At 45.4% G+C, this 27,988-nt stretch overlaps 1 protein-coding gene and 2 pseudogenes across 1 annotated transcript; 1 reads left to right on the top strand and 2 right to left on the bottom strand.

The window, feature by feature from the left end:
* Positions 1–61: 61 nt before the first annotated feature.
* LOC141026970 (uncharacterized) lies at positions 62–3,711 on the bottom strand (annotated as a pseudogene).
* Positions 3,712–6,021: 2,310 nt separating this feature from the next.
* Positions 6,022–8,993, top strand: LOC141026968 (nucleobase-ascorbate transporter 2-like; annotated as a pseudogene).
* Positions 8,994–25,967: 16,974 nt separating this feature from the next.
* On the bottom strand, positions 25,968–27,683 carry LOC109752864 (homeobox-leucine zipper protein ROC5-like). Its single transcript, XM_073506629.1, has 3 exons — positions 27,409–27,683; positions 27,211–27,328; positions 25,968–26,579 (listed from the first exon to the last, which is right to left on the bottom strand). The coding sequence occupies exons 1-3, from the start codon at positions 27,681–27,683 to the stop codon at positions 26,316–26,318; spliced, it is 657 nt and encodes a 218-aa protein (XP_073362730.1). The 3' UTR covers positions 25,968–26,315.
* Positions 27,684–27,988: the final 305 nt, after the last annotated feature.

The following is a 27,988-nucleotide window of genomic DNA, read 5'->3' as shown; positions in this document are numbered from 1 at the left end:
ATAAATTTTACTAAAGTTTATTTTATTTTATTTCTACTTATATATTTTAATAAAGTTTATATTATTTTGTTTCTAATTACTTATTTATTTTATTTGTTATTTTTCATGCACCATTTTTCATGCATTTACTAATTATTTTGAGCTATAAGACCCTAAAATTGAAAAGCATTTCAAATGAACTCTGAAAAGGTTGAAAGTTGGCATGGTATCATCATTTCATCCACATAGCATGTGCAAGAATGTTGAGACGGTTACGGCAAAAACTAGATGCACTTCGTGTACAAAACGGACAATGGTACCATACTCGTCTGTTACAAAGTTGGCATGGTATTTTCATAATAGTTGCGGGAGAAAGTCTTCACTTTTTCTTCGCTTGTGTCATTTGCTTATTGCGCCGTAACCATGGATAATCTTCATCGTTTATCAGGATGCTTGGGTTAGCCTTGACTTTGAAGGGAGGAATTTCATGAAACTTTTCATAATCTTCAGACATGTCTGTCTTGCCCTCCACTCCCACAATGTCCCTTTTTCCTGAAAGAACTATGTGGCGCTTTGGCTCATCGTATGATGTATTCGCTTCCTTATCTTTTCTTTTTCTGGGTCTGGTAGACATGTCCTTCACATAGATAACCTGTGCCACATCATTGGCTAGGACGAACGGTTCGTCAGTGTACCCAAGATTGTTCAGATCCACTGTTGTCATTCCGTACTGTGGGTCGACCTGTACCCCGCCTCCTGACAGATTGACCCATTTGCACTTAAACAAAGGGACCATAAAATCATGTCCGTAGTCAAGATCCCATATGTCCATTATGTAACCATAATATGTGTCCTTTCCCCTCTCGGTTGCTGCATCAAAGCGGACACCGCTGATTTGGTTGGTGCTCTTTTGATCTTGGGCGATCGTGTAAAATGTATTCTCATTTATCTCGTATCCTTTGTAAGTCAATACAGTCGAAGATGGTCCCCTGGACAACGAGTACAACTCATCACAAACAATGGTGTCACCTCTGAGACGTGTTTCCAACCAACTGCTGAAAGTCCTGATGTGTTCACATGTAATCCAGTCGTCACACTGCTCCGGGTGTTTGGAGCGCAGACTGTTCTTGTGTTCATCGACATACGGGGTCACCAAGGTAGAGTTCTGTAGAACTGTGTAATGTGCTTGAGACCAAGAATGCTCGTCCCTGCATATTATTGAGTCCGCTCCTAGCGTGCCTTTTCTAGTCAGTCTCCCCTCATACCGCGATTTAGGGAGACCTATCTTCTTAAGGCCAAGAATGAAGTCAACACAAAACCCAATGACATCCTCTATTTGATGGCCCATGGAGATGCTTCCTTCTAGCCTAGTGCGGTTACGATCATATTTCTTTAGGACTCCCATGAACCTCTCAAAGGGGAACATATTGTGTAGAAATACGGGCCCCAGAATGACAATCTCGTCGACTAGATGAACTAGGACGTGCGTCATGATATTGAAGAAGGATGGTGGGAACACCAGCTCAAAACTGACAAGACATTGCGCCACATCACTCTTTAGCCTTGGTATGATTTCTGGATCAATCACCTTCTGAGAGATTGCATTGAGGAATGCACATAGCTTCACAATGGCTAATCGGACGTTTTCCGGTAGAAGACCCCTCAATGCAACCGGAAGCAGTTGCGTCATAATCACGTGGCAGTCATGAGACTTTAGGTTCTGGAACTTTTTCTCTGGCATATTTATTATTCCCTTTATATTCGACGAGAAGCCAGTCGGCACCTTCGTACTGAGTAGGCATTCAAAGAAGATTTCTTTCTCTTCTTTCTTAAGAGCGTAGCTGGCAGGACCTTCATACTGCTTCGGAGGCATGCCGTCTTTTTCATGCAAACGTTGCAGGTCCTCCCATGCCTCAGGTGTATCTTTTGTCTTCCCATGCACGCCCAAGAAGCCTAGCAGGTTCACGCAAAGGTTCTTCGTCACGTGCATCACGTCGATTGAAGAGCGGACCTCTAGGTCTTTCCAGTATGGTAGGTCCCAAAATATAGATTGCTTCTTCCACATGGGTGCGTGTCCCTCAGCGTCATTCGGAACAGCTAGTCCGCCGGGACCCTTTCCAAAGATTACGTGTAAATCATTGACCATAGCAAGTACGTGATCACCGGTACGCATGGTGGGCTTCTTCCGGTGATCTGCCTCGCCTTTGAAATGCTTGCCTTTCTTTCAACATTGATGGTTGGTCGGAAGAAACCGACGATGGCCCAGGTACACATTCTTCCTGCATTTGTCCAGGTATATACTTTCAGTGTCATCTAAACAGTGCGTGCATGCGTGGTATCCCTTGTTTGTCTGTCCTGAAAGGTTACTGAGAGTGGGCCACTCGTTGATGGTTACAAACAGCAACACGTGCAGGTTAAATTCCTCCTGTTTGTCTCATCCCACGTACGTACACCGTTTCCATTCCACAACTGTAAAAGTTCTTCAACTAATGGCCTTAGGTACACATCAATGTCTTTGCCGGGTTGCTTAGGGCCTTGGATGAGAACTGGCATCATAATGAACTTCCGCTTCATGCACATCCAAGGAGGAAGGTTATACATAGATAGAGTCACGGGCCAGGTGCTGTGATTGCTGCTCTACTCCCCGAAAGGATTAATGCCATCCGCACCTAAACCAAACCATACGTTCCTTGGGTCAGCTGCAAACTCAGCCCGGTACTTTCTCTCGATTTTTCTCCACTGCGACCCGTCAGTGGGTGCTCTCAACTTCCCGTCTTTCTTACGGTCCTCACTGTGCCATCGCATCAACTTGGCATGCTCTTCGTTTCTGAACAGACGTTTGAACCGTGGTATTATAGGAGCATACCACATCACCTTCGGAGGAACCCTCTTCCTGGGGGGCTCGCTGTCAACATCACCAGGGTCATCTCGTCTGATCTTATACCGCAATGCACCGCATACCGGGCATGCGTTCAGATCCTTGTACGCACCGCGGTAGAGGATGCAGTCATTAGGGCATGCATGTATCTTCTGCACCTTCAATCCTAGAGGGCATACGACCTTCTTTGTTGCGTATGTACTGTCGGGCAATTCGTTATCTTTTGGAAGCTTCTTCTTCAATATTTTCAATAGCTTCACAAAACCTTTGTCAGGCACAGCAGTCTCTGCCTTCCACTGCAGCAATTCCAGTACGGTACCGAGCTTTGTGTTGCCATCATCGCAATTGGGGTACAACCGTTTTTTGTGATCCTCTAACATGCGACCGAACTTCAGCTTCTCCTTTTGACTTTCGCATTGCGTGCTTGCATCGACAATGACCCGGCGGAGATCATCATCATCGGGCACTGGTTCCTCTTGTTCTTCAGCAGCTTCCCCCGTTGCAGCATCATTGGGCACATCGTCTGGTTGCTCTTGATCTTCAGCAGCTTCCCCCGTTACAGCATCACCGTATTCAGGGGGCACATAGTTGTCATCGTCCTCTTCTTCTTCGCCGTCTTCCATCATAACCCCTATTTCTCCGTGCCTTGTCCAAACATTATAGTGTGGCATGAAACCCTTGTAAAGCAGGTGGGTGTGAAGGATTTTCCGGTCAGAGTAAGACTTCGTATTCCCACATGTAGGGCATGGACAACACATAAAACCATTCTGCTTGTTTGCCTCAGCCACTTCGAGAAAATCATGCATAATGTACTTGGAGGTGTGTCTGTCACCGTACACCCATTGCCGGTTCATCTGCGTGCATTATATATAATGAAGTGTGTCAAAAACCATTACAGAACATCATGAATAGATAATTAAGTGACCAAATTAATAGAAGTTCATCATCACAATAAAACCAAAGTACATACATAGTTCTCATCTAACAACATATAGCTCTCCAGAGCATCTAATAAATTAAACCATACATTGAAACTATGTAAAACATTTCAATGCGAAAACAAATGCAATCATAATCGCAACCAAGGTAACAATTGATCCAATGGCATAATGATACCAAGCCTCGGTATGAATGGAATATTCTCTAATCTTTCTACTCTTCAAGCGCATTGCATCCATCCTGATCTTGTGATCATCGACGACATCCGCAACATGCAACTCCAATATCATCTTCTCCTCCTCAAATTTTTTTATTTTTTCCTTCAAGTAATTGTTTTCTTCTTCAACTAAATTTAACCTCTCGACAATAGGGTCGGTTGGAATTTCCGGTTCAACCACCTCCTAGATAAATAATATCTATGACACGTTGGTCGGCATAATTGTCATAAACAATAAATGAACCAAATAGTTATAAAAAGATAATATATACCACATCCGAATCATAGACAGGACGAGGGCCGACGGGGGTGGATACCAAAACCATCGCACTATATAATAAGAAGGAATAATAAAAGTAAGAAAATTAGACATGTATCTATCTGAAGTAAGAATTTTTTTTCTTTCAGAAAGAAGATAAGAACAAGAGGCTCACCACGGTGGTGCTGGCGACGAGATCGGCGCGGGCGATCATCGGCGGTGAAGACGGGGATGGGACATGACGGACCGCTAAACCTAGACAAATCTCGGGGAAAATGGAGCCCGGAGGTCGAGTTTCGAGAGGAGAAAGATTAACTAGTGTGGCTCAGACATTTCATCGAACACCTCATGTGCATAGGAGGTGAGCTAGAGCACCCGAAAGCTAGAGTGCTCTGCTGCGGCGATGGGGTATATATAGGCAGCTCATTTGTCCCGGTTCGTGGCTAGAACCGATACTAAATCCGGGCCTTCTGTCCCAGTTCATGCCAAGAACCGGGACCAATGGTTGTGGGCCAGGAGCGAGGCCCATTAGTCCCGGTTCGTGCCTCGAACCGGAACAAATGGTTCCATACGAACCGGGACCAATGCCGACGAGGCCCCGGCCGGCCCCCTGGGCTCACTAACCGGGACGAATGCCCCCATGGGTCCCGGTTCGTGACTGAACCGGGACTAATGGGCTTGCCATGCCCGAACGAAAGCCCTGTTTTCTACTAGTGCATGTGTAGGTCGTACCTGACCAGCCTAGATCTTGGAAAGAGATGTCATCCACAACCTCCCTGAATGATCTCATGTGAGTTTCAAACCGTGCCGCTCTGCTGAAGTGCTCACATGCATACAAAGTTTCATTAAAATCTCCCATGCACAACCAGGCACTATGGGGTATATAAGCAAAGTACGCAAGAACCGCCAATTGTGGTGTCTCTCTTTCGCTCGCGGTCTGTAAAAACCAGTAAAACACCAAACATAAGCGTTCTGATTATTGTTATGAACCAATACATCAATATGATTCTTACTGAAAATTTTCAAATCAACGGTCACATCTCTGGACCAAAAAAGACCTATGCCGCCACTAAGGCCAACACTGTCAACTGCAAAACTGCCTGCAAAACCAAGCGTAAACTTCAGATCCTCAACTCTTTTTGCTTTGATTTTAGTTTCCATTAGAAAGAGAAGGGAGGGGTCTTCAAGCTTCACTATATTGCGAAGCTCCCGAACTGCCTCGGGGTTCCCAAGCCCCCGGCAGTTCCAGCTTAAAACACTCATTATGACTGGCAGGACCGCGACGCGATCTCTGCCGAGTTATCTGGTGTGGGCTTTTACTTCTTGGGTTCACGAACAAAGTCATCTCCCTCTGTCAACGCCTCATTATTCATTATATGCCTCAATCTAGTGCACGCCGTACATACATATATGCCACCAAATCAGGTCTACCATCTAATGATTTAATCTACGAACATAGTTCTCAAAAGAAAAAAACTAACCTACATACACAGATTGAATCATGTGGAAAAAAATTACGCGTTGTTCAAAAATTCGCGTCAACTTTGGTTATTTTGGTTATTACCGAAACCGAACCGAAATTAAATGGTTATTACCGAAACCGAACCGTATCTATGTATAAAACCGTATAAACCGAAGTATAAAAACCGTATAAACCAAAAACCGTTTAAACCGAACCGAATCAAACCGAAAAAACCGAATGCACAGGCTGACTTCCAGCACTACATCCTGGCGCTGGGCACGGCCGTCATGATCCCGGCGGTGCTGGTGCCCATGATGGGCAGGAGCGACGTGAGTGCGCCTCTGCGTTTCTTGATTCGCGCCACCCCCCATGGGTTGGCGCCTGGCGTCACAAGTTTCAGTGCCAACAATGTCTGGTGGTGTTCTCGGCTTGCCATCTCGTATGGGTTGCAGGGAGACAGGGTGAGGGTGGTGCAGACGCCGCTCTTCGTCACCGGCATCAACACGCTGCTGCAGTCGTTCTTCGGAACGCGGCTGTCCACGGTCATAGGCGGCTCCTACGCCTTCCTCATCCACCGTGCAGGACTCGTCGCTCGCGGCCATACCTGACGAGCACGAGGTGAGTAATCATTCATTCACTTTCACTTTCTAGTATCCGCACATTCAGAAATTCTTTAATGGTATGGTCTAATCAAAACTATATTTGAGCAGAGGTTCCTCAAGAGCATGCGGGCCATACGGGGGCGGTTATAGTGTCCTCCAGTATTCAGATCATCCTTGGTTACAGCCAGCTCTGGGGTATTTTCTCCAGGTACCACCACACACTGTCAAGTACTTGTTGTACTAGTCGCCAACCCGTGCATTCGCACGGCCTAGTTACTAAATACTTTTACATGATAATCTATATACCATATAAGTATTTTCTGCGTAAAGTTATATTGGTCGTCCATTTGAAAAGTTCTAAAGGATTCGGAACTTGGAGATTCATAGGAGAATTCATTTCCACTAATGAGTTAGTTGGGTGAGAACACAATAGTTATAAGATGTGACCAAAAATAGTAAGTGTGCACTTTAATTCTATATACGATTTTACTCTCCTTTATAATATATAAGGAAGTTTGAAATTATTATTTATCTCATTTCAAAAGTATAAAGAGTTGCCTTACTTGTTAGGTCTAGTCTGTATATTTATATGCTAGGACATCTATACATGTATTGTCTCAAAATGTTAGCATTTGTACCGACTATGGTCCCGTAGGAAAATGTTAAATTGCATGAACTATGGCCTGCTAAGCTAATTATAAATTTTCCTTACTGCTATAAATATTTCTCCCGTAAAATAGTTCATTCTTGTGAGAGTATTACGAACAGTATTCTCAGATATCTGATCCGCTTGACACTTACGATGGAATGGTGTGAATGAAACAATCAAGCAATACACAACCAATAATTTGAGATTCAACAAACGCCAGGACTTGATAGGTTTGGAATTTGAAGAAACCAGAGCATCGGAAAAGCATTTTTTGAATAGCGAAGAACATTACATATAAGGTATTAGTATCTGTGCACATGAATCACATGTTGTAATACGTATAAATTTAAAAGATAGATATATGTACTACATAGACGATAGTCTTAGGTGACAAATTTACTTTTATTGCTGTATGGATTACATAGCAATATTTTGCATTGTTATTGAACAGACGAACCGTGCTCGCTTGGTTTAAACTTAAAAAGGGAAATTTGATGAGCACTCGGCCATTCCAATCATGAATCTACAGCTGTCCATAATACAAATGAAAACAAAAATCTTGTGCATTGGGTGATCATTGGCTTACTACAGGTATTGATAATTGATAGTTGTAGGCATGCATTGTTAAAAGAATCAAGCCGAGAAATTCTTGTACAGATAATTCCTTATTTAATACACAGTCAAATCAGACTTACTAAAACACACAAAAAATTACGATCCAATATGAAGTACTAACACGCACCATACCAAGAAGCGATACTCACCTTGTTCTATTTTTATCCTTGTCCATGGGGTAGCGAGATTTACAGCTTTACCGACACCATCGCACATATATGGTGACCTATATTATAATGGGGGCAGAAATTAATGACACATTGGAAAGAGATATATTAGTAGCACATATAGGTGCAGTCTTATTAAGGGTTGCAGCTTGATTGGCCCCTCACTGGTGAAGAATAATGCATCGCCATATCCTTAGCATGGTCTGATTGAAAACTGCTAATACATTTCCTGACGTACTTACAGTTGGAAATATGGATGTGGAGTGTCTTGAGCATAACAGTGGTTGTTTTGTTCACACAATACCTCATACAGATAGCGAGTGGGTCCCATGGATAGATGTAGTAGTGATAGTTGGAACATCCAAAAGGACAGGGGCTTAGTGCATGTTAGACTGATGTATTAGCTGTACAATTACAAATAAGATTGCAACCTGCGATATCTCAAAGCTATTAAATGCACCTGCTGGAAAATCTGAGAACCCCACAAAATATAATTTTCACGTTGTTTCTTCAATATAAAACATGCTGCCCGTGGTTAATGTCATGTTTTTAACTGAACAATAAAACACACAATATGCTATGTCAGAAATTTCTAACTCTTGTTTGGTACAATGTCTATGAGAAAAGTGTAGAGAATCTATAGTACATCAGTTCATGCTTGCTAATCTGAATTTAGAAAATAATAATTTTTTCTCTTGTTAATAGTTTCGATTGTATGTATATGTATGCAGCGGGCGTACAAACAAACGAAATCCAATCGATTACCAAAACTTATCAACACATGGTACTCCACATACCAGAGACGGATGTTGCGCACCGGCTGCCCGTATGTAGAAGCTGGCCGCTGCCAGTCCATCTTACCCATGAGTCCATGCCACGATCTGCACCACAAAGGCGCCCGTCGGCATGAAGTGTCAGGAAGACCTCGACGGCGCTGGCTCCGGCGATCACCGGAGTTCTACACGAGAGTTAGTGCGAAGAGGGAGAGAGTCTTTGCGCTGCTCACTTGCCGCAGCTTTTCTGTTTCTGCACTTTTATTCAGAGGTTTTCCAACCGAATTACAATGGAACGCGGAGCTCGTGCGAGTAGTGGACGCCGCCATCCCAGCTCCCCTCGCGCTTCGCCCGCCATGGCGCCTTGACCGTGCTTTCGTGTCATCCCACGATCGGGTCTGGGCGCCGCTAAAAACTCTAACTAAAACCGAGTCGCAGCTCGGGCTTATCTGACGAAACTGAAAAACACTGACGAAACTGAAACCTATCGACATCTAAAAACCTGAACCTGAACTCTGAAGTTTACCCAACAATCACCCCCTAAACTGATCGTTCAGGGTGTTGCCTCGATCATGCCGATGCTTGAGCGCAGCTGCTGCAGTCGAACACGACCAAGGGGCTTGGTGAGCATGTCTGCAAGTTGAAATTCTGTTGCCACATACTCAAGTTCGATCCTCTTTGTCTCCACGCAATCCCTGATGAAATGATACCTCAGCTCGATGTGCTTCGATCTGTCGTGCATCACAGGGTTCTTCGCCAGAGAGATTGCGGATTTGTTGTCGACCTTGAGTCTCACTGTCTTCTCTTCCTTTTCTCTGAACTCGCCGAGCAGCCGCGCGAGCCAGATTCCCTGACAGGCTGCTGTGGTTGCTGCGACGTACTCTGATTCGCAGCTGGAGAGTGCCACAATCTTCTGCTTCTGTGACCGGCAGGTTATCACTCCTCCTCCGAGCAAGAACAGGGTCCCGGAGGTGCTCCTGCGTGTGTCCACATCGCCGCCAAGGTCATTGTCGCTGTAACCAGTGAGTTCAGGCTCACCATCTCCTCTGCCGTACTTGCAGCCCAGATGCAGAGTGCCGGCGATGTACCTCAAGATGTGCTTGACGGCGGTGCGGTCCTCTTCAGTTGGCGCCTCCATGAAGCACGAGACGTACCCAACCGAGAAGGTCAGGTCAGGGCGCGTGTGCACCAGATAGCGCAGGCTGCCGACGACGCTGTGGTACTCTGTCGCATCCACTGGTGGCGCTGTGCTCTCCTTTGATAGCTTGAAACGAGGCTCCATGGGGATGTGACAAGGTTTGCATCCAGCCATGCCACTCTTCTCCAGGAGTTTCCGTGCGTACGCGCTCTGTGAAATGACGATGCCATCCTCTGCCTGCTTCACTTCGATTCCAAGATAGAAACTCAGCAGACCCAGATCAGACATCTTGAACAACTTCTGCATCTCTCCTTTGAACATGATGATCTCCTCTGTGTCGGACCCGGTGATCACCAGGTCGTCCACGTTCACGCCCACGATGAGGCGTGTGGTCGCCGTGCCCCGTGCGTACACCGTGTGCTCTGACGGACAGAGCGTGAACCCCAGCTTGCTCAGACATGTATCCAGCTTGGTGTTCCACGCTCTGGGAGCCTGCTTCAGACCGTACAGCACCTTGTTCAGGCGCAGGACAAGATGCTCCTTGCCGGCAACGACAAATCCCGGTGGCTGCTGCACATAGACTTCTTCCTGGAGCTCGCCGTTCAGGAAGGCCGATTTGACGTCCATGTGATGAACGGCCCAGCCCGCATTCGCCGCAAGTGCGAGCAGCACCCGTACTGACGCGAGGCGCGCTACTGGGGCAAACACCTCGTCGTAGTCAATGTCGTGCTGCTGTACATAGCCCTTCGCCACGAGCCGAGCTTAGTGCTTGAGTACCTCCCCGCGCGCGTCCTTCTTGACCTTGTAAACCCACTTCAAGCCAATGGCGCGATGACCAGGAGGGAGAGAAGTGAGCTGCCATGTTTGATTGTCCTCGATCGAGCTCAACTCTTCGATCATGGCGCCCCGCCAACTCGATTCTTGTTCTGCCTCAGTGAACGAGCTCGGCTCCTCAGCGGCAAGCAGGCGTAGCTCTTCGTCTGGGTCGTCTGCCGGGCCGCAGTCCAGCACGTTCTGCAAGGTGCGGAACCGGTGCTCTCGCTCTATGTCGTCTGCCGCGTCGAGCACGTTGTCGCTGAACGATGTTGGTGGCGACACCAGCTCCACCCCTCCTGGACTGACAGAAAATGGAGTTGACGGTGCTGGGCTTGACGAAGCTGCTGTTGACGGCGCTGGAGACGCGTGTGGTGTGGTCGGAGGCGAGGTGGCTGCACCCGCCCCCTCCCCCCCATCTGTCGTGCAGGAGATATGCCCTAGAGGCAATAATAAATGATATTATTTATCTCCGAGTTCATAATTATGTTTATGTGCCATGCTATAACTGCAATGATTCTCGAGTCTGCAATATCCACGAGGCTCGGAGGAAGACTCATATGCACGTGTGGAATAATAAACGGTATGAAGTATTCCTAGTCTGGCCTCTAAGACTAGCTCAAGCGTTGCATGATGGTTCTGTTTTCCTGATCATGGGCATGTCTATGCCAGCAATTTTGAGGGCACAATGTTAAGAGAACATTTGTGTTGAATCAACCCGGATTGATGTTATGCTATGAGATTCATTCATCACAAGTTAATGGTACATAACCCAGAGATGGTTAACGTTTGCATGATTCCTTAGACCATGAGAGTATCGAGTTTCTTCATGCTTGCTTCATGAACTTTGGGGTTTGTTAAACGTCATCCGTAAATGGGTGGCTATTACGGCGGCTTACGGGTTCATGGAAAAGTTTGTGTCAAGTAACTTGATAGCTCAAGATTGGGATTTGCTCCTCCGATGATGGAGAGATATCTCTGGGCCCTCTCGGTGTTACGGTATCCATCATCGTCTGGCCAGACACTTTGTGATTTGATCACGGGGATGCCGAAACACGATAACTAGAAAAGAGAACAATACCGGTAACGAGGTAACTAGCATAGTGGACAAGTTGTTGATCCACGGGAATGCCAACATGTCTCACCTCGGGTATTTGTAACATATCGCGAAGCAACAGGAATAGCACATGGCAACTGGAGGTTCACTCGAATATTTATTCGTGTGGGTATAGGGGTCAATATGGGTGTCCACGGCTCCGATGTTGATCATTGATCGGAAAGGGTTCCAGTCATGTCTATACTTCACCGAACCTATAGAGTCACACGCTTAAGGGTCATCTATCTGCTGAATACTAGACAAGGAGTCTGAGAGAAAATCACCGAAAAAGTTTCGGACAGCGGAAAAGGTTCCGCAGAAAGAGGTCATCGGATGAGTTTCGATGAAACTGAAAAGTTGTTTCAGGGGATACCATAAAGTCAAATTGGTTTCGGCACATGCCTGATAATTCTTAGAGGGTGCCAGAATCATTCTGGAAGCTTTCTGGAATTTTCCGGGATAATAACCGGATATGCTCCCGAGCTGCCGGAACCACTTCAGATGCTTTTCGCAGATGAAAATCACTAAACCGGAATTGTTTCGGAACGCGTTGAAAATAATTTTGGTGGGTACTAGAAATGATCTAAGCCCACACAAATATTTTCAGTTCGAACAAACGCTGAAAAATGTCGTCGTGAATAGTGAAAGTGCTTTTTGGGATATTTTATGGTGAGTCACCTTTTGGGATATTTCCAAAAGGCTTCTAGAAGGGCATGGGGGCCAAGCATGCTCCTCATGGGGGTCCCCCAAGGGGGTTGGCCGGCCACATGTGTGGGGCTCCATGGAGCTCCACTTCCCTCCCCATTATGCCCTTCATGTGTGACATTTACATGGGCATTTTGGGTTTTTGTGAGCCATCCCTACCCCTTGGCTTTCCTATAAATAGAGGAGGAGTGGGCAGCCCAAACCTCATCCCTTCCCACATACAAGTGCCATGCAATGATCTGGCTTCTCCCTCCCTCCCCGCGAAATAGTTTCGTAGAGCCGAAAGGCTGTCTGGGTTCCGGCAGGAACTAGTTCTGGACGGCGAAGCCCTGCCGGATAGATGACACCTATGTGTGCAACTCTGTAGAGAGATCGAGGTTTCGGTCTTAGTTCGTGAGTGCCTCCCGATGGGCTGTCCATGTGACCGTCCGAGTTTCGAAGGTCCTCCCGAAGGGCTGTCCAAGTGACCGTTCGAGTTTCGAAGGTCCTCCCGAAGGGCTGTCCGCGACACCGTCCGGGGGGCTGTTCGATCGCCTCCCTGAGGGCTATCTGAGGAGCAGATGAGGGTATACATCCTCGCGGTTGGGAGGTTGTAAATCCTAGCTGCGGGGATCTGCACTGCCGATCGTCATCGACTCTACTTCCTGCTGCGCTACGAGTCGGTAACGAAAAAGATCAAACCATGTATGCATTCTCCATAGTGGTCCTGGGCTGGTGCGTAGGTCGGAAATTTTTTGTTTCCTGCTGCGTTACCCTACAGTGGCATCATGAGCCATGCTATGCGTAGATGCAGGTTTCGATCTAGAATACATGGAGATGTATGGGTATTGCATAATATAATTAGGTAGTAGATGAGATCTATTGCTGAAAATTATTTATGCGGGTGACAGATGAAATCTGTTACCCGAGGTTCTTGTTGCTTCCCTAGAATTTGCGTTTGCTCAATCTCGAGACAGCATGGTGGAATTTGACAAAGTTCTGGCAATCCATGATCCTGATTGATCATGGAAGTGCTATCAGTTCTTTGGGTTCTGCCGTATTCAAAAGAAAGATGAAATTCGCAGATGAAAGGGCATTGCAGATATTATCTGCACGGGGGTCATGCGTATGACGAAGTTTAGTATGGGGCTCGAGATTTAATTATCTCGTGTTTCATACACCCCGAGATGTTAATCTAGCAACTTAAATAATCATACTTGATGATAAAGCGTTGGTAGCTGCGGTTTAAGTCAACACCTTAGAAGCCACGTAAAATAAAATTTTGCATAAACCGATTAGAGGCGTCTAACTTGGTTTTGCAGGATGTGCATGTGATGTGGTATAGCAGTGCTCATACTAATTCGATTATGTATGAGATGACTATATGATGTAATTTGATTAACATGACCTGCGTGTCATGATTCGGCATGATGGCTGGAGCCATATGATTGTACTTTAATGACCTGCGTGTCAACCTTGTTGTAATGCATTATTTTGTTAGCTATAGAGATAGCAATATTATCTGGTGCAGCGACAAGGTGGTGGCAACCTTCGCGAAGGTGAACACCGACGCGAATGCCGGAGACGAAGAAATGAAATACTTCTCCGTCAGGAAGGGCTATACCATATCATGCTATTATGAATTGCCTGAGATGTTTACCCTTATGATGCACCCTTCTTGATTGCGCGGTAGTCGCTTTTTATTAGGGTGATCTCTCACTTAAAATATCAAAGTAGTTAGTGTTCACCCAAGTGTAGCACCGTCTGAAATTCGTATCTTTTCGGGGTGCGCTATGTACACATGAGCACGAACGAATCGAGAGGAATGAGGCGGGTGAGGTCAGACCTCGCAGCACGATCACTTGGTTTTCTTTGACGTTCAGGCAGGAGAGTCCTGAGCTCGGAACACGCCCATCGAAAGATGAACAAAAATCACATAGAGATGTGATCGGCAAGTTGGCCTACCGATTGAAATTCGTGTCATCAGTGATGAACCCGTCAAAGGCATCGAATAGAAATATGGATATTGAATCACTCTAAATCAATTATGAGAGATATTGATTTGAGTGGGAGCGCACTGTTGAATTAACATGTTTAATTCTTAGTGCAATTAATTATGAACACTGTCTAAGTGTTTCTTGCATAATAGTTGTAGAATAATGGCTCGCATTTCCACCTTCCCTATTAAAATTGAATAACTGTTAAATATCTGGTTAAAAATTTACGATTGGTAACGTAATATGAGGATTGTCCTCAAAAGTGCCGAGAAGGACTTTGTCCTATCGCATGCTTTCCGTATCCTCCCGCTAATGCTATGGATCATGTGACTCTCGTCCTTCGATCCAAAAGCTAGAATTCTGTTACGGTCAAGTGGAATATGTTTGCTTCCATGAAACCCAAACTTCGAAAGTTGGGATAGTTATATGATATTCATGGAGCTGAAAACTATTTTCAGATACAAACAAAGCAATGTTTGTTTTCAAGTATTAGTAAAAGTGTTTACTATGCATTTGACTGTTGGGAAAGGGATCCAGAAGAACGCCTGTCATATAATGAAGGTGAATAAAACAACAACTTAAAGAGAAAGGAAGTGTCCAAAGGGTGTTAGTATGACTTACACGCCTAGGAAGTCCGGGGCTAATGCCACTCTTAAGTTGGGTGCTTCTTCTGAAAGTAGGAGAAATACTAAAAGTTAAACTGCTAGAAGTATAAAGGCAAAAGGAAAGAAGACTGGAATATCCAGCTCATGTATGAATGTCATACAAGTTTTTGATGTATAGAAGGCTGGTCGAAGATATAGTTCTTCGAATTATGGTTAAACATGTTAATCACTAATTCTTGGGTATTGTGAGTTCATCACAAAAATGCCCGCTCGATTGCATTCTGTTGCAACTCGATGTAAGAACTACTATGGCCTGAAAGACTAGCTAGAAATGAGGTTAAGGTATACACAGGGAACATAGTAAATGTTACTATACCTTCCATCGGTGTATTGCCGTCTGTATTTATTTTCATAATTCATTTAGAGTTTTACAAACTCTATCCCATTGCATAAGGTATCTTGCAAGCAGGTTGTTCATAAGAGAACTTTTTATGTTCGATGTTATGAATAACACAAGGGCCATACTTTCATTATGAATGAGATGTATGTTATGAATATTGATAATAATACAATACCTCTGGGTTTACTTTCATAATTCATTTTAGAGTTTCATACACTCTAGCCCATTGCAGAATGTTTGTTGCAAAAGAGTTGTTCATAAAAACAACAATTATTGTTAAGTATTATGAATAACATAAGGGCCATACTTCCATCATCGATGGGACGTATGTTATGAATATTGAGGGTAATATGATACATCCATAACACTGACGCTAAATGTCGCAAGACTAAAAGAATACCACACAAGTGTGGCACTACATTGGGTCACATTGGAGAAACCCGCATGGAAAATTCCATTATGATGGATTTTGAAGTCTTTTTGATTTTAAATCATCTGACACTTGCAACTTTCCTCCGAAAAGTGAAGTGACTAAAATATCGTTCACAGGCCATAAGGAACGAACAACAAACTTATTAGTGATCATACATTTGATGTGTGTAGTCCGATAAGTGTTGTTAGTAGTGGATTTATTTATCTTCAGAAATGAATCAAGTAGATATATGGATATTTACTTGATGAGACGTAAGTCTGGATCTTTTGAAATCATTCGAAAGGTTCTCAAAAATGAAGTAGAAGTTATTGTAACAAGAAAATTATGTTTCTACAATTTGATTGCACAAAGGAATATTTGAGTTACATGTTTAGCGAATGTCTGATGAGTTGTGAAAGGGGTTTCATAAACTTGCACCTCCCGGAACACCACTTCAAGTGGAAAGTCCGTGAATATGTAATCGAACCATTTATGACATGGTAAGATCAAAGATGGCATAAATAAATTTGTCATTATCCCTTTTAAAGAGTGATGCTTTAGAGACTACGGCTTTTACACTGAAAAGAGCTTCATCAGGTCTGTTGAAATGAAGCCATGGTATGTTGCGCCCAACCATGTTGTATCTTTTCTTAACATTTGGAATATGGGGCTTGTGTAAAAGGTTACAAACCTATTCCAAATCAGACAAGTGGTACTTTGTAGGTTATCCCAAGTCATTGGGTATTCCTCCCTCACTATACCGAGGCAAATAGGTTAGCCACAAAGAACGGTATGCTTTAAAAGAGAATGGTTCTTTCTAAAAGGTGAGTGGGAGAATAGTGCAACTCGACGAGATAAACAGTGTCTTCATCAAACCAAAGGAAAGAGACCTTGGAAGAAATTCCAGAGTTTCCTACTGCGACTGATACGGAAATCTCTACAATAAAATGTATGAACTTCGGTCGAACTTGCAGCTCAACCACGTAGGCAAGGCTCGTGCAAACCTCTCAGGTGCGCAAATGAGATATTGTTGTTAGACAACATTATACCTACGATACACAAGGAAGCGTTGATGGGCCCTTACTCCGGAATTGGCTAAATGCCAATACAACCCGAGTTAGTTTCCATATAAGTGATTCAAGATTAAAACCTTGATACACCTTTTGGAATACTTAGAGTCTAACGAATATTTATGGAACTTAAAACTGATACGGATAAAATGTTTTATCCATAAAGCTTGACTTGTTGAAATAACAAGTTCAAGAGTTGACTACGATCAGGTTGTTTTCATCGTAGGGATGCTTAAAGTCGGTTCGGGTTGAACTAGCAATTAATACATATTTCAATCATGAGATATGAAACATGGATTATAAAAGGATTCCCATCTGATGGAAATGAAAGCTAGGACTTGCATATGATACAGTCCAAAGTAATTTGTCAATCCAGAGGATGCTAGTAGGTATGCAAACTTCAGAGTTCCAGCAATGGACAAAAGAGAGCAAAATGGAGTTGGAATCTTCGTGTTTTGATGAAATGGTCAAAGGGGTTTTGACTTCATCAATGGGTAATGAAGATGCTTGTAATTCAAGAAAGTAAGTGGGAGCGTAATAATATTTCTAAAAACCTTATGTGCTTGGCACATTGGTAATTGGAAATAAATTTCTTGACACAAATTAGGACTTCATTTGAAAATAGTTTTTTGATGAAGTGCTTAGGCTAAATAGCCTCAATATTAGGCATGATGATATATGGAGATAGATTTACCTAATGGGGCTAAGCAATGAATACATATTGACAAGATGCTAAAAAATTTAGCATTTAAAACGCCAAGGAGTGATTCTTGCCAAAGTCACATGGAAAGAGTTTTTGCAAGACTCGGTGTCCCAAAACACTGATGAGTAAAACACATGATGCAGATTCCACACACTTTTGTGTTTGGATTAATCATGTATTCCATGGTATGTAAAACAACCAGATATGTCCGATACTCCCAAGGTGTTGCGAGTATGGATACCAAAGTGATCAAATTACTGATCATGGGACAACAGTGAAAGATGTCACAGAGTACTAGAGTAAGTACTGATGACATGGTTTTCTCGCAAGCAGAGATCATGAAGAGTTCGTTGTAAAATGTTACATCAATACAGTCTTCATCTTTTCTCCATGCGATTTTCGATTTAAATTAAGGGTTTTGTGTAACACACAATGTGGTGGCACAGTTAGTTGGAATTTGTTCAAACTAGTTACTGTGGCGAATTCTATAACAAGGGCTAAGTATGTTGACGCTTTAGAAGCGACAAAGAAAATGTTGAATCAAATAGTTCATTCATGAACTTAGTATAGTTCCAAGATGGCTTTTGACAATGGGACACTACTGCAGGTAGTTGCTCCATAACTCAGTCTGAGGAATCCAGGTTCGACCTGTGATTCACATACATACAAAGCCAAGTCCACACAAAATATGAATTTTGTGAAAACATGAAAACGCGAGGACATGCAAAGATACACACGGAACTGAAGTCGTCAGATCCGTTGGACATCAGGCTATACCACAAGCGAAGCATATTTACACCGGTGTCCCACAGGTGTGAATTGCATTAGCATAAGCTAGATTATTGACCCTAGTGCAAGTGGGAGTCTGTAGAAGATATGCCCTAGAGGCAATAATAAATGATATTATTTATCTTCGAGTTCATAATTATGTTTAGTTCCATTCTATAACTGCAATGATTCTCGAGTCTGCAATATCCACGACGCTCGGAGGTAGACTCATATGCACATGTGGAATAATAAACAGTAAGAAGTATTCCTAGTCTGGCCTCTAAGACTAGCTCAAGCGTTGCATGATGGTTCTGTTTTCCTGATCATGGGCATGTCTATGCCAGCAATTTTGAGGGCACAATGTTCAGAGAACATTTGTGTTGAATCGACCCGGATTGATGTTATGCTACGAGATTCATTCATAACAAGTTAATGGTACATAACACAGAGATGGTTAACGTTTGCATGATTCCTTAGACCATGAGAGTATCGAGTTTCTTCATGCTTGCTTCATGAACTTTGGGGTTTGTTAAACGTCATCCGTAAATGGGTGGCTATTACGGCGGCTTACGGGTTCATGGAAAAGTGTGTGTCAAGTAACTTGATAGCTCAAGATTGGGATTTGCTCCTCCGATGATGGAGAGATATCTCTTGGCCCTCTCGGTGTTACGGTATCCATCATCGTCTGGCCAGACACTTTGTGATTTGATCACGGGGATGCCGGAACACGATAACGAGAAAAGAGAACAATACCAGTAACGAGGTAACTAGCATAGTGGACAAGTTGTAGATCCACGGGAATGCCAACATGTCTCACCTCGGGTATTTGTAACATATCACGAAGCAACAGGAATAGCACACGGCAACTGGAGGTTCACTCGAATATTTATTCATGTGGGTATAGGGGTCAATATGGGTGTCCACGGCTCCGATGTTGATCATTGATCGGAAAGGGTTCCAGTCATGTCTATACTTCACCAAACCTATAGGGTCACACGCTTAAGGGTCATCTATCTGCTGAATACTAGACAAGGAGTCTGAGAGAAAATCACCGAAAATGTTTCGGACACCGGAAAAATTTCGGAGAGCGGAAAAGGTTCCGCAGAAAGAGGTCATCGGATGAATTTCGATGAAACTGAAAAGTTGTTTCAGGGGATACCATAAAGTCAAATTGGTTTCGGCACAAGCCTGATAATTCTTGGAGGGTGCCAGAATCATTCTAGAAGCTTTCTGGAATTTTCCGGGATAATAACCGGATATGCTCTGGAGCTGCCGGAACCACTTAAGATGCTTTTCGCAGATGAAAATCACTAAACCGGAATTGTTTCGGAACGCGTTGAAAATAATTTTCGTGGGTACTGGAAATGTTCTAAGCCCACACAAATATTTTCAGTTCGAACAGAGCTGACAAATGTCGTCGTGAATAGTGAAAGTGCTTTTTGGGATATTTTATGGTGAGTCACCTTTTGGGATATTTCCAAAAGGCTTCTAGAAGGGCTTGGGGGCCAAGCATGCTCCTCATGGGGGTCCCCCAAGGGGGTTGGCCGGCCACATGTGTGGGGCTCCATGGAGCTCCACTTCCCTCCCCATTATGCCCTTCATGTGTGACATTTACATGGGCATTTTGGGTTTCTGTGAGCCATCCCTACCCCTTGGCTTTCCTATAAATAGAGGAGGAGTGGGCAGCCCAAACCTCATCCCTTCTCACATACAAGTGCCATGCAATGATCTGGCTTCTCTCTCCCTCCCCGCGAAATAGTTTCGTAGAGCCGAAAGGCTGTCTGGGTTCCGGCAGGAACTAGTTCTGGACGGCGAAGCCCTGCCGGATAGATGACACCGTATGTGTGCAACTCTGTAGAGAGATCGTAGTTTTGGTATTAGTTAGTGAGTGCCTCCCGAAGGGCTGTCCGTGTGACCATCCGAGTTTCGAAGGTCCTCCCGAAGGGCTGTCCGAGTGACCGTTCGAGTTTCGAAGGTCCTCCCGAAGGGCTGTCCGCGACACCGTCCGGGGGGGCTGTTCGACCGCCTCCCTGAGGGCTGTCTGAGGAGCAGATGAGGGTATACATCCTCGCGGTTGGGAGGTTGTAAATCCTAGCTGCGGGGATCTGCACCGCCGATCGTCGTCGACTCTACTTCCCGCTGCGCTACAAGTTGGTAACGAAAAAGATCAAACCATGTATGCATTCTCCATAGTGGTCCTGGGCTGGTGCGTAGGTCGGAATTTTTTTGTTTTCCGCTCCGTTACCCTACATGTCGCCCCTGGAGATTTGCTCACCAGGTGTTCGACCACGAACGTGTCGGCCCCGCTGAACGTGTTCACGGCACCTTCCTCTCTTGCCCAGTCCGAGTGCGCCCCTTCGTCGAACACGGCGTCGCGTGTGATGTGCACGCGCCCAGTTGTTGGGTCATAGGCTCTGTAGCCCTTGGTGCCGGGCTCATAGCCGACGAAGATCATCGGCCGGCTGCGATCGTCGAGTTTCTTGAGTCCAGGGCGGGTGTCCTTCACATGCACTACACACCCAAAAGTGCGCAGATAATGCACGTTCGGCTTACGTCCATGCCATGCCTCAAATGGCGTCACGCCGTCCAGGCTCTTGGTGGGCGCGCGGTTCAGCAGGAACACTGCCGTCGTGACCGCTTCGCCCCAGAACTCACCGGGAACGCGCTTGGCCTTCAGAAGACTCTAGGCCATGCCCACCACCGTGCCGTTACGATGCTCCACCACACCGTTCTGCTGCGGTGAGTACGGGGCGGTGAGGTGACTGCTGACGCCCAGCTCGGCGCAATACGCCGTGAATGAGCCAGACGTGAACTCTCCACCGCGGTCCGTCCGCAGAGTGTGCAGCTTGCGCCCTGATTCAGACTCCGCGAGAGCTTGTACGCGCTTGATCGCCGCTGCGGCTTCGTCCTTTGTTGCGAGTAGCACGAGCCACATGAACCTGGTGGCGTCGTCCACCAGTAGGAGGAAGTATTTCTTCCCGCTCCGTGTCGTTGGCGAGATAGGCCCGCAGAGGTCGCCGTGCACGAGCTCCAGTCGCTCCTGTGCACGGTGCTTGGCCTGCTGTGCGAACGCGATGCGCCGCTGCTTGCCCGCCAGGCACGCGTCGCAGAGTTGATCCACATGCTCAACCACGGGCAGGCCGCGCACCATGTCCTGGCGCGCTAGCTTACGCAGAGAGTCGAAGTTGAGATGCCCGTAGCGCGCGTGCCAGGTCCACGCCGTGTCACCACCGCTGTGCGCTGCAAGACACAAAGGCTGCGCGATCCGTAACGCAACAGAGTACAGGTGATTTGGTGCTCTCTGTACCTTGGCGAGGAGGCGACGCTCCCGGTCGCGCACGCGCAGGACGCCGTTCTGGATCAGCGCAGCCGCTCTCGTCGAGCTGGCCCAGGCTGATTATGTGAGAGCGCAGCCGCGGGATGTAATACACCCCCGTGATCGCGCGGTGCTCGCCGGTGTTGCACGCCAGGAGGATGGTTCCTCGACCGCCGATGTTGACGACCCAGCCGTCCCCAAACTTGACGGTGCCGGTGACAGCCGTGTCGAGCTCGGCGAAAACGGCGCGATCGCCAGTCATGTGGTTGGATGTGCCCGTGTCCAAGTACCACACGCCGCTCCCGGCGCCGCCGCTCCCCTCATGCCCGAGGAGAACCTGGACAGTGTCCTCGACGAGGTGGACCGGCGCGGCGTCTGCGCTGACAGAGTTGTGGTCAGAGAGCCCACAGGTTTGGGCCATCAGCAGGCTCTGCTCCTCATCCTCACCGCCGGCCTGGACGAGATTCGCCTGCTCCTTGAGCCGGGCCTTGCACTCGCGCGCCCAGTGCCCCGCCCGCTTGCAGTAGCGGCAGATGTCTTTAGACTTGTCCCCGCTGCTGGTGCCACGGCCGCCGTTCTGGCCACGACCGCCGCGTCCGCGGCCGCGCCCTCTGTCGTGCCCACGGCAACGGCTGTTGCTGCTGGACGATCTGTCCCCTTCACGCAGCTTCAGACGCGCGATCCACTCCTCCTCCATGAGGAGCAGTTTGCCACCGCCGCCATCACCCCCGGAGGGAGCGCCGTCCAGATCATACCTCTCCTCGGCGGCCTTCAGCCGCCCGATGAGCTCCTCGAGCGCCAGAGTGTTGAGGTCGACCAGTGTCTCGATCGCACAGGCCATCTGCGAGTAGGCCTTGGGGACGACCGAGAGAAACTTGCGGACGACGGCGGGCTCGCCAATCTTGTCACCAAGCAGCTCAAGTTGAGTTACCAGAGAGGATAGGCGCATACCGAAGTCGTCGATGCCCTCGCCGTTGTTGAACTTGATTGCCTCGTACTGGCGGCGTAGAGACGTCGCCTTGGCCTCGCGAACACGCGCCACGCCCAGCCGCATTGTCTTGATCGTGCCCCAAGCGTCCTTCACCGTGGGCTTGACGGCGAGTGTGGACACCATCTCCGGCGGCACCGATCGCAGCAGGCACTCCATTGCCGTGCGATCTGTTTCTCGCTCCGGAGTCCCGTCGTTGACGGCGACCCAGAGCTGGCGCGCCTCCAGCATCACTTGCATCAGGAGGGCCCAATCCGCGTAGTTAGTGCGCGTCAGCATGGGCCAGGCCCCGCCGGTGTCGTGGACGACGCGCTGGTGTACAACCATGGCGCCGCCGCCTCCACTATTCCCTGAATCGACCACTGTCTTCCCCGGGCTGTCAGGTCCTGCCATCTCCACAGGTGATCGAGCAACGGGGCTCTGATACCAATTGTCAGGAAGACCTCGACGGCTCTGGCTCCGGCGATCACCGGAGTTCTACACGAGAGTGAGTGTGAAGAGGGAGAGAGTCTTTGCGCTGCTCACTTGCCGCAGCTTTTCTGTTTCTGCACTTCTATTCAGAGGTTTTCCAACCGAATTACAACGGAACGCGGAGCTCGTGCGAGTAGTGGACGCCACCATCCCAGCGCCCCTCGCGCTTCGCCCGCCATGGCGCCTTGACCGTGCTTTCGTGCCATCCCACGATCGGGTCAGGGCGCCGCTAAAAACTCTAACTAAAACCGAGTCGCAGCTCAGGCTTATCTGACGAAACTGAAAAACACTGACCAAACTGAAACCTATCGACATCTAAAAACCTAAACCTGAACTTTGAAGTTTACCCAACATGAAGATCTGGTTCGTCAGCCTAGCGTTGTTTGCACGTCAAGGAGATGGACATAGTTGCATGGCCTGGTGCTCCTGTAAACTGTATAAGAGAGCACCTCAAGCAAGAGAATCATTGAGTTCAATCTCTTTATTGCTTTCAATTTCAAAAACATATTCTGTTGTGTTGAGAGGAGTAACGTAGCAGTTGAGAGGAGTCTCATAGCTGGTGATTAATTCGCCCTCATCGAAGCTGTGGATGGTGAAGCTCCTCCCTTTCTGCTGCTACTGCTTGCATGGAACGGGCTGGCAGCATGTGGCATTGTTGAACTTGAAGCTTGATGAAGTCTTCTGGGAGAAGCATGACACGCGAATCAATCTTGGAGTTTATTTTCTTTGCAGGGATAGAGAAAGCATATCCAGTTAAGGATGAGAGGCATATGACGTCAGGAATCTCTGTTGATGGAACTAATCTTATCTTATATTAGTATAAGGAAACAAAATCACGTGAACCGGGATCACCATTGATATGATCAACCAAGTATAGTGAGAGATGAAAAGGAAAATCTAGCAACTTGTAGCTCAATCAGACCCAGACACAAATTTTTTTCTAGAACTGACACATGTCAGGGCCATAAGTTCATGCTCATGTCGACGGGAGAGATGAGGGCTTGACTACCTGAGAGATATACATCCATGTAGCGCATTCTTCCTTCCATCTCATCACGCGCCGCTGGCCGCTGGAACCTGAGGTTGAGGACCACATCGAGAGGGGGCGCTGGACAATGCACGTGCAACATCGATGGATCTGGGGAGATTTTCTATGTAAGAGTTTGAGAGGGACGTGAGAGTTTGAGAGATATACGTGACAGATTTGTTCCATGGATCTGGCCAGATTTTTCTGTGAGAGTTTTAGAGGGATGTGGGAGTTTGAGAGAGACATACATGAGAGATTGAAAGAGTTAGGTCATTGATATGTGAGTTTTTTTTCTCTTTGGATATATATACGTGAGAGATTGAAAGATTTGTTCTTATAAAAGTGATTGAGAAAACGTTCAACACGACTAAGTTTCGCATTTTCGATAGCTATCCAACAGTATATTATTTGCCCCATTTCGACAAAATTTTAAAGAAATCACGTTCAAAATCAAATTTGACAAACCGTTTGCTAAAATTCGTGAAAATACGTTTCGCTCAGAATTTCACAGTTTTTTAAATTCTATATAATTTGGAAAAACAGTAGATATATGGAAGATGCGGATTTTTACTAGCTTTCCAACGCCATCTTATTTTCTAACCGTTTGAAAATTGAGTCCAATATACGATTCGCGTTTTCGGTTTTGAAAAAAATGTTTTTTTTTCAAAATTGCTCTTAAACCTTGATGATTTTGCCAAAAAATTCCTATATATTTATAATGTAGATGTCAAGAGCTTTCCAATGATATATTACGCGCTTCATTCCGACGGAAAGACGATCAGTTCGACTAGATAAAAATCATCAGTACAACCGCCTGAAACCATCAGTTCAAGTAGGGTAACAGAATAGCTATATATGTTGTTTTGTCACGTAAGAAAAGAAAGGGTAGATTGCGTTAATTTCATGGAAATAAGCTCTGCTGCAAGCCATACATTTCGTTCTTGCATCATCTATACCTATACAAAAAGGGAAAGTTGTGGATATCAAACTAATTCAAGCGTTCAACCTGGTCTATCCAATTGTCTTTATTGCCTCCGTGTTTAGAGCTAAACATGTTTTACACCATAATCCTCTAATAGTAGACAACCTAATATCAGTGTTAGTGCCAATCAAGTAATTATATCCCGGCTAATATCAATGTGCAGTTAATATCTACCCAATACTATTGACTAATGCAATTATTATCTTGTCTAATATCTACGTGCATTGCATGTACATGATTACTTGTTTAGGCAGATAACTCAGACGGTATGGCTTATTTCTTATGTGGTAAAATCTCAGAACTCATCTAGGACAATTACGAGGTATGACAATGAAATTTATTTAAACATTAGACAAAAGCAAATCTCAATTTACTTGAAGGTCGAGGGATAGATAAAATCTCATTTCCCTTTGTGTTACCTAGTATCAAGACAATATCTGGGCTGCAAGTATTGACTTGCAGTTTTTTTTCTACTCAGCAAGCACACTGGTATCCTCCAATGCTACTCTGACAAGTGCATCCCAAAGGACAAGGGTTGTCATTACTACATTCGTCGACAGCTGCAGTAAGATAAGCAAAGCTAAGTATCAGAATTTTGAACTTAGTGTTAACCTTTCTACATATGTCCAAAGTGTAATTTTATTGGCAATGTGTGTATACACATTCAATATGACCATCCGAAACTAGATAAGACCCCATGGACTCCTTCACGAAATATTGCACTACCTGTAGCTCACTATGGGTCCGCTTGATCCTGCTCCGCGCATGACTCGACAGGTGCATATAACGGGGAGTTTGTGAGGTAGATGACTATTGCGATCCACTTCCTCAATGGCTCCGGAACGTTATCAATGCACATATATCATTTTTCGTTGCCAAAAAGGATCATTGACAAACGTATCTCAATAAATGAAATACTTACGCGAAGAAATGTTAGAAGACATAGAAAATTATGGCCTGACATTCAATATGCTGCTTTGATTATTCTTCTTCTCCTTTTAATTATTTTGACTCTACTTGATCTGTTTGGATACAAAGTCGAAGATAAAAAGATGGGCATTGGACTGAGCTTCACGGCAATGCCATCCCAAAACCACTCACTCCACAACCCATACATTGTTGCCATGATTGCTAGATCTCATGCCATCCCACGAAGCAACCATGACAGCCTACAAAAGAAATAAACTAGCATCCAAGTCGTCCACATACACACACAACATGATGCATTATTCGCATGCGTAGGAATCAAGCAAAACTAGCGTTCATGCGACAGGATAACGTTGGAAACGACCAAAGACAGTGTGGTTAGTTGCGGGTCAATCGGGGCCACATTCCATTTTGTTGGAGACCCTCTTTAAGATGGGTGGCGGCAAGCCTAAGTTCCTCCTGGAGCTTCATATTCTCCTTGAACAAGCGTTGGCGCTCTGAGGTGTCCTGAGTTTGAACCACGGCCCCTCTGCATTTGAGGCAAGTGCTATTTTCCATAGCCGACATGATGGCTTGCCTGTCAGATTTTAGCATCTGGTTCTCTAACTTAAGAGTGGTGGTCTCCCGCCTTTGCGTCTTGCCCTGTATTTATTAATTTCGTGAATGCATCATTTCAGCGGTTATTATAAGAGTATGACCCCATGTTCACCGAGGTAACATCGTAGTACATTGTAGGATTTGCTATTGGAGCTCGAGCTTCATGTAGTCTCAATTTTAAAATTTCAAAAATCATATTATTTGAATTCAAAAAAAGCATGACAATAATATGCACATACCTATCGATGAATACTAGTTCTGTGTAAAGTTACGTGGTGAAATACATTTTTAAGATGGTTACGCAAAAATAGCAAAACAATGTATGTCTAGCACATGTACTCTTCACTATTAACAGACATGATTTTTCGTACAACTCACATCAAAACGTATTTCAAAATTAGGTTTTACACACATCTATATACTTACTTATGAACTTATCTTCAGATATTTTTGAATTAAAAAACTGGATTTTCTATTATTTTTAAAATTCTCTCTCCATTGAGCGGGAGCGCCAAAAAGCCTCACCCATGGCATTGTGAGTTCAGGTGACAAATAATGCTACTTTGTTCATTGGAGTTTATACTATTTAACCGCAAAAATCTGCATAATTGCATGTCTTAGCTGACCCATGTGGTGACATCTCATGTTATTCAGTATGGAGAAGAATAGTATTTACCTTACTGTTGCTGCGATGGTTTTGGAACCAGAACTTGACCTGTTGGGCATTCATGCCGAGCCTCTCACTAAGGCTCTTCCGGAGTTTCTCATCAGGATAAGGGATTTCCCGGAAGACACTACAGATGACGTTAATGAAAATGCATTAGTAAACATCATCTTCGATAGGTAAGAAACAATGATTGAGTAATTATAATACGCTTCAAGTTCTTGGATCTGTTCTCTGCGGAGACGGTGATAGTTGGTACGCCTTGTCTCCATCCTCTGCTCACTGTAGGTTTTTACATTGTTGTTTCCTTGGTTTCCAGCAACAACATTGGTATTATCAATCATTCCCACGTTGGCAGTGGCTCCAAGTAGACCATATGTCTCATCACCATGGTCGTGCTGCAATAGGTGGCTATGTTCACTTGTCATGAACGGGTCAAGATCATTGTGCACAACACTGTTGTATTGCGGCCACTCCCCGTCCATAGTGATCTGTTGTCATGAAACAAAATGTTTATTCCCCTATATAGAGTTAAAGGCAACTGTAAACTAATATTATAAAAAACATGTAGAAGTGATGAAACCACATAGAAGGAAACGTCATACAAAACACTACATCCCCAACTACATTTAGGTTTCTGTGCCCACATTAGTCGGATGGTACTTCACTTTAAAAATAATTTAAATTCGTCCATAGGAGTTGACATACTTTCTTGACGTCACGATAGTATATTCATGATTACCTTCGGCTGATTACTTCAAAAATTTCTAAAAAAGTACATACACTTGGA

This window comes from Aegilops tauschii, chromosome 1 (genome assembly GCF_002575655.3).
Source record: "Aegilops tauschii subsp. strangulata cultivar AL8/78 chromosome 1, Aet v6.0, whole genome shotgun sequence".
Taxonomy (NCBI): domain Eukaryota; kingdom Viridiplantae; phylum Streptophyta; class Magnoliopsida; order Poales; family Poaceae; genus Aegilops; species Aegilops tauschii.
The sequence above is the reverse complement of the archived record's forward strand: the minus strand, read 5'-3'. Positions and strand labels throughout refer to the sequence as shown.

What these genes read in the sequence shown, in the direction of transcription:
- LOC109752864 (XM_073506629.1), bottom strand. Translation starts at nt 27,683, where the DNA reads ATGGACGGGGAGTGGCCGCAATACAACAGTGTTGTGCACAATGATCTT. An exon ending in CAGATCCAAGAACTTGAAGC is followed by an intron (nt 27,329 to 27,408) that starts GTATTATAATTA and finishes CGTCATCTGTAG; the next exon opens with TGTCTTCCGGGAAATCCCTT. An exon ending in ACCATCGCAGCAACAGTAAG is followed by an intron (nt 26,580 to 27,210) that starts GTAAATACTATT and finishes TAATAAATACAG; the next exon opens with GGCAAGACGCAAAGGCGGGA.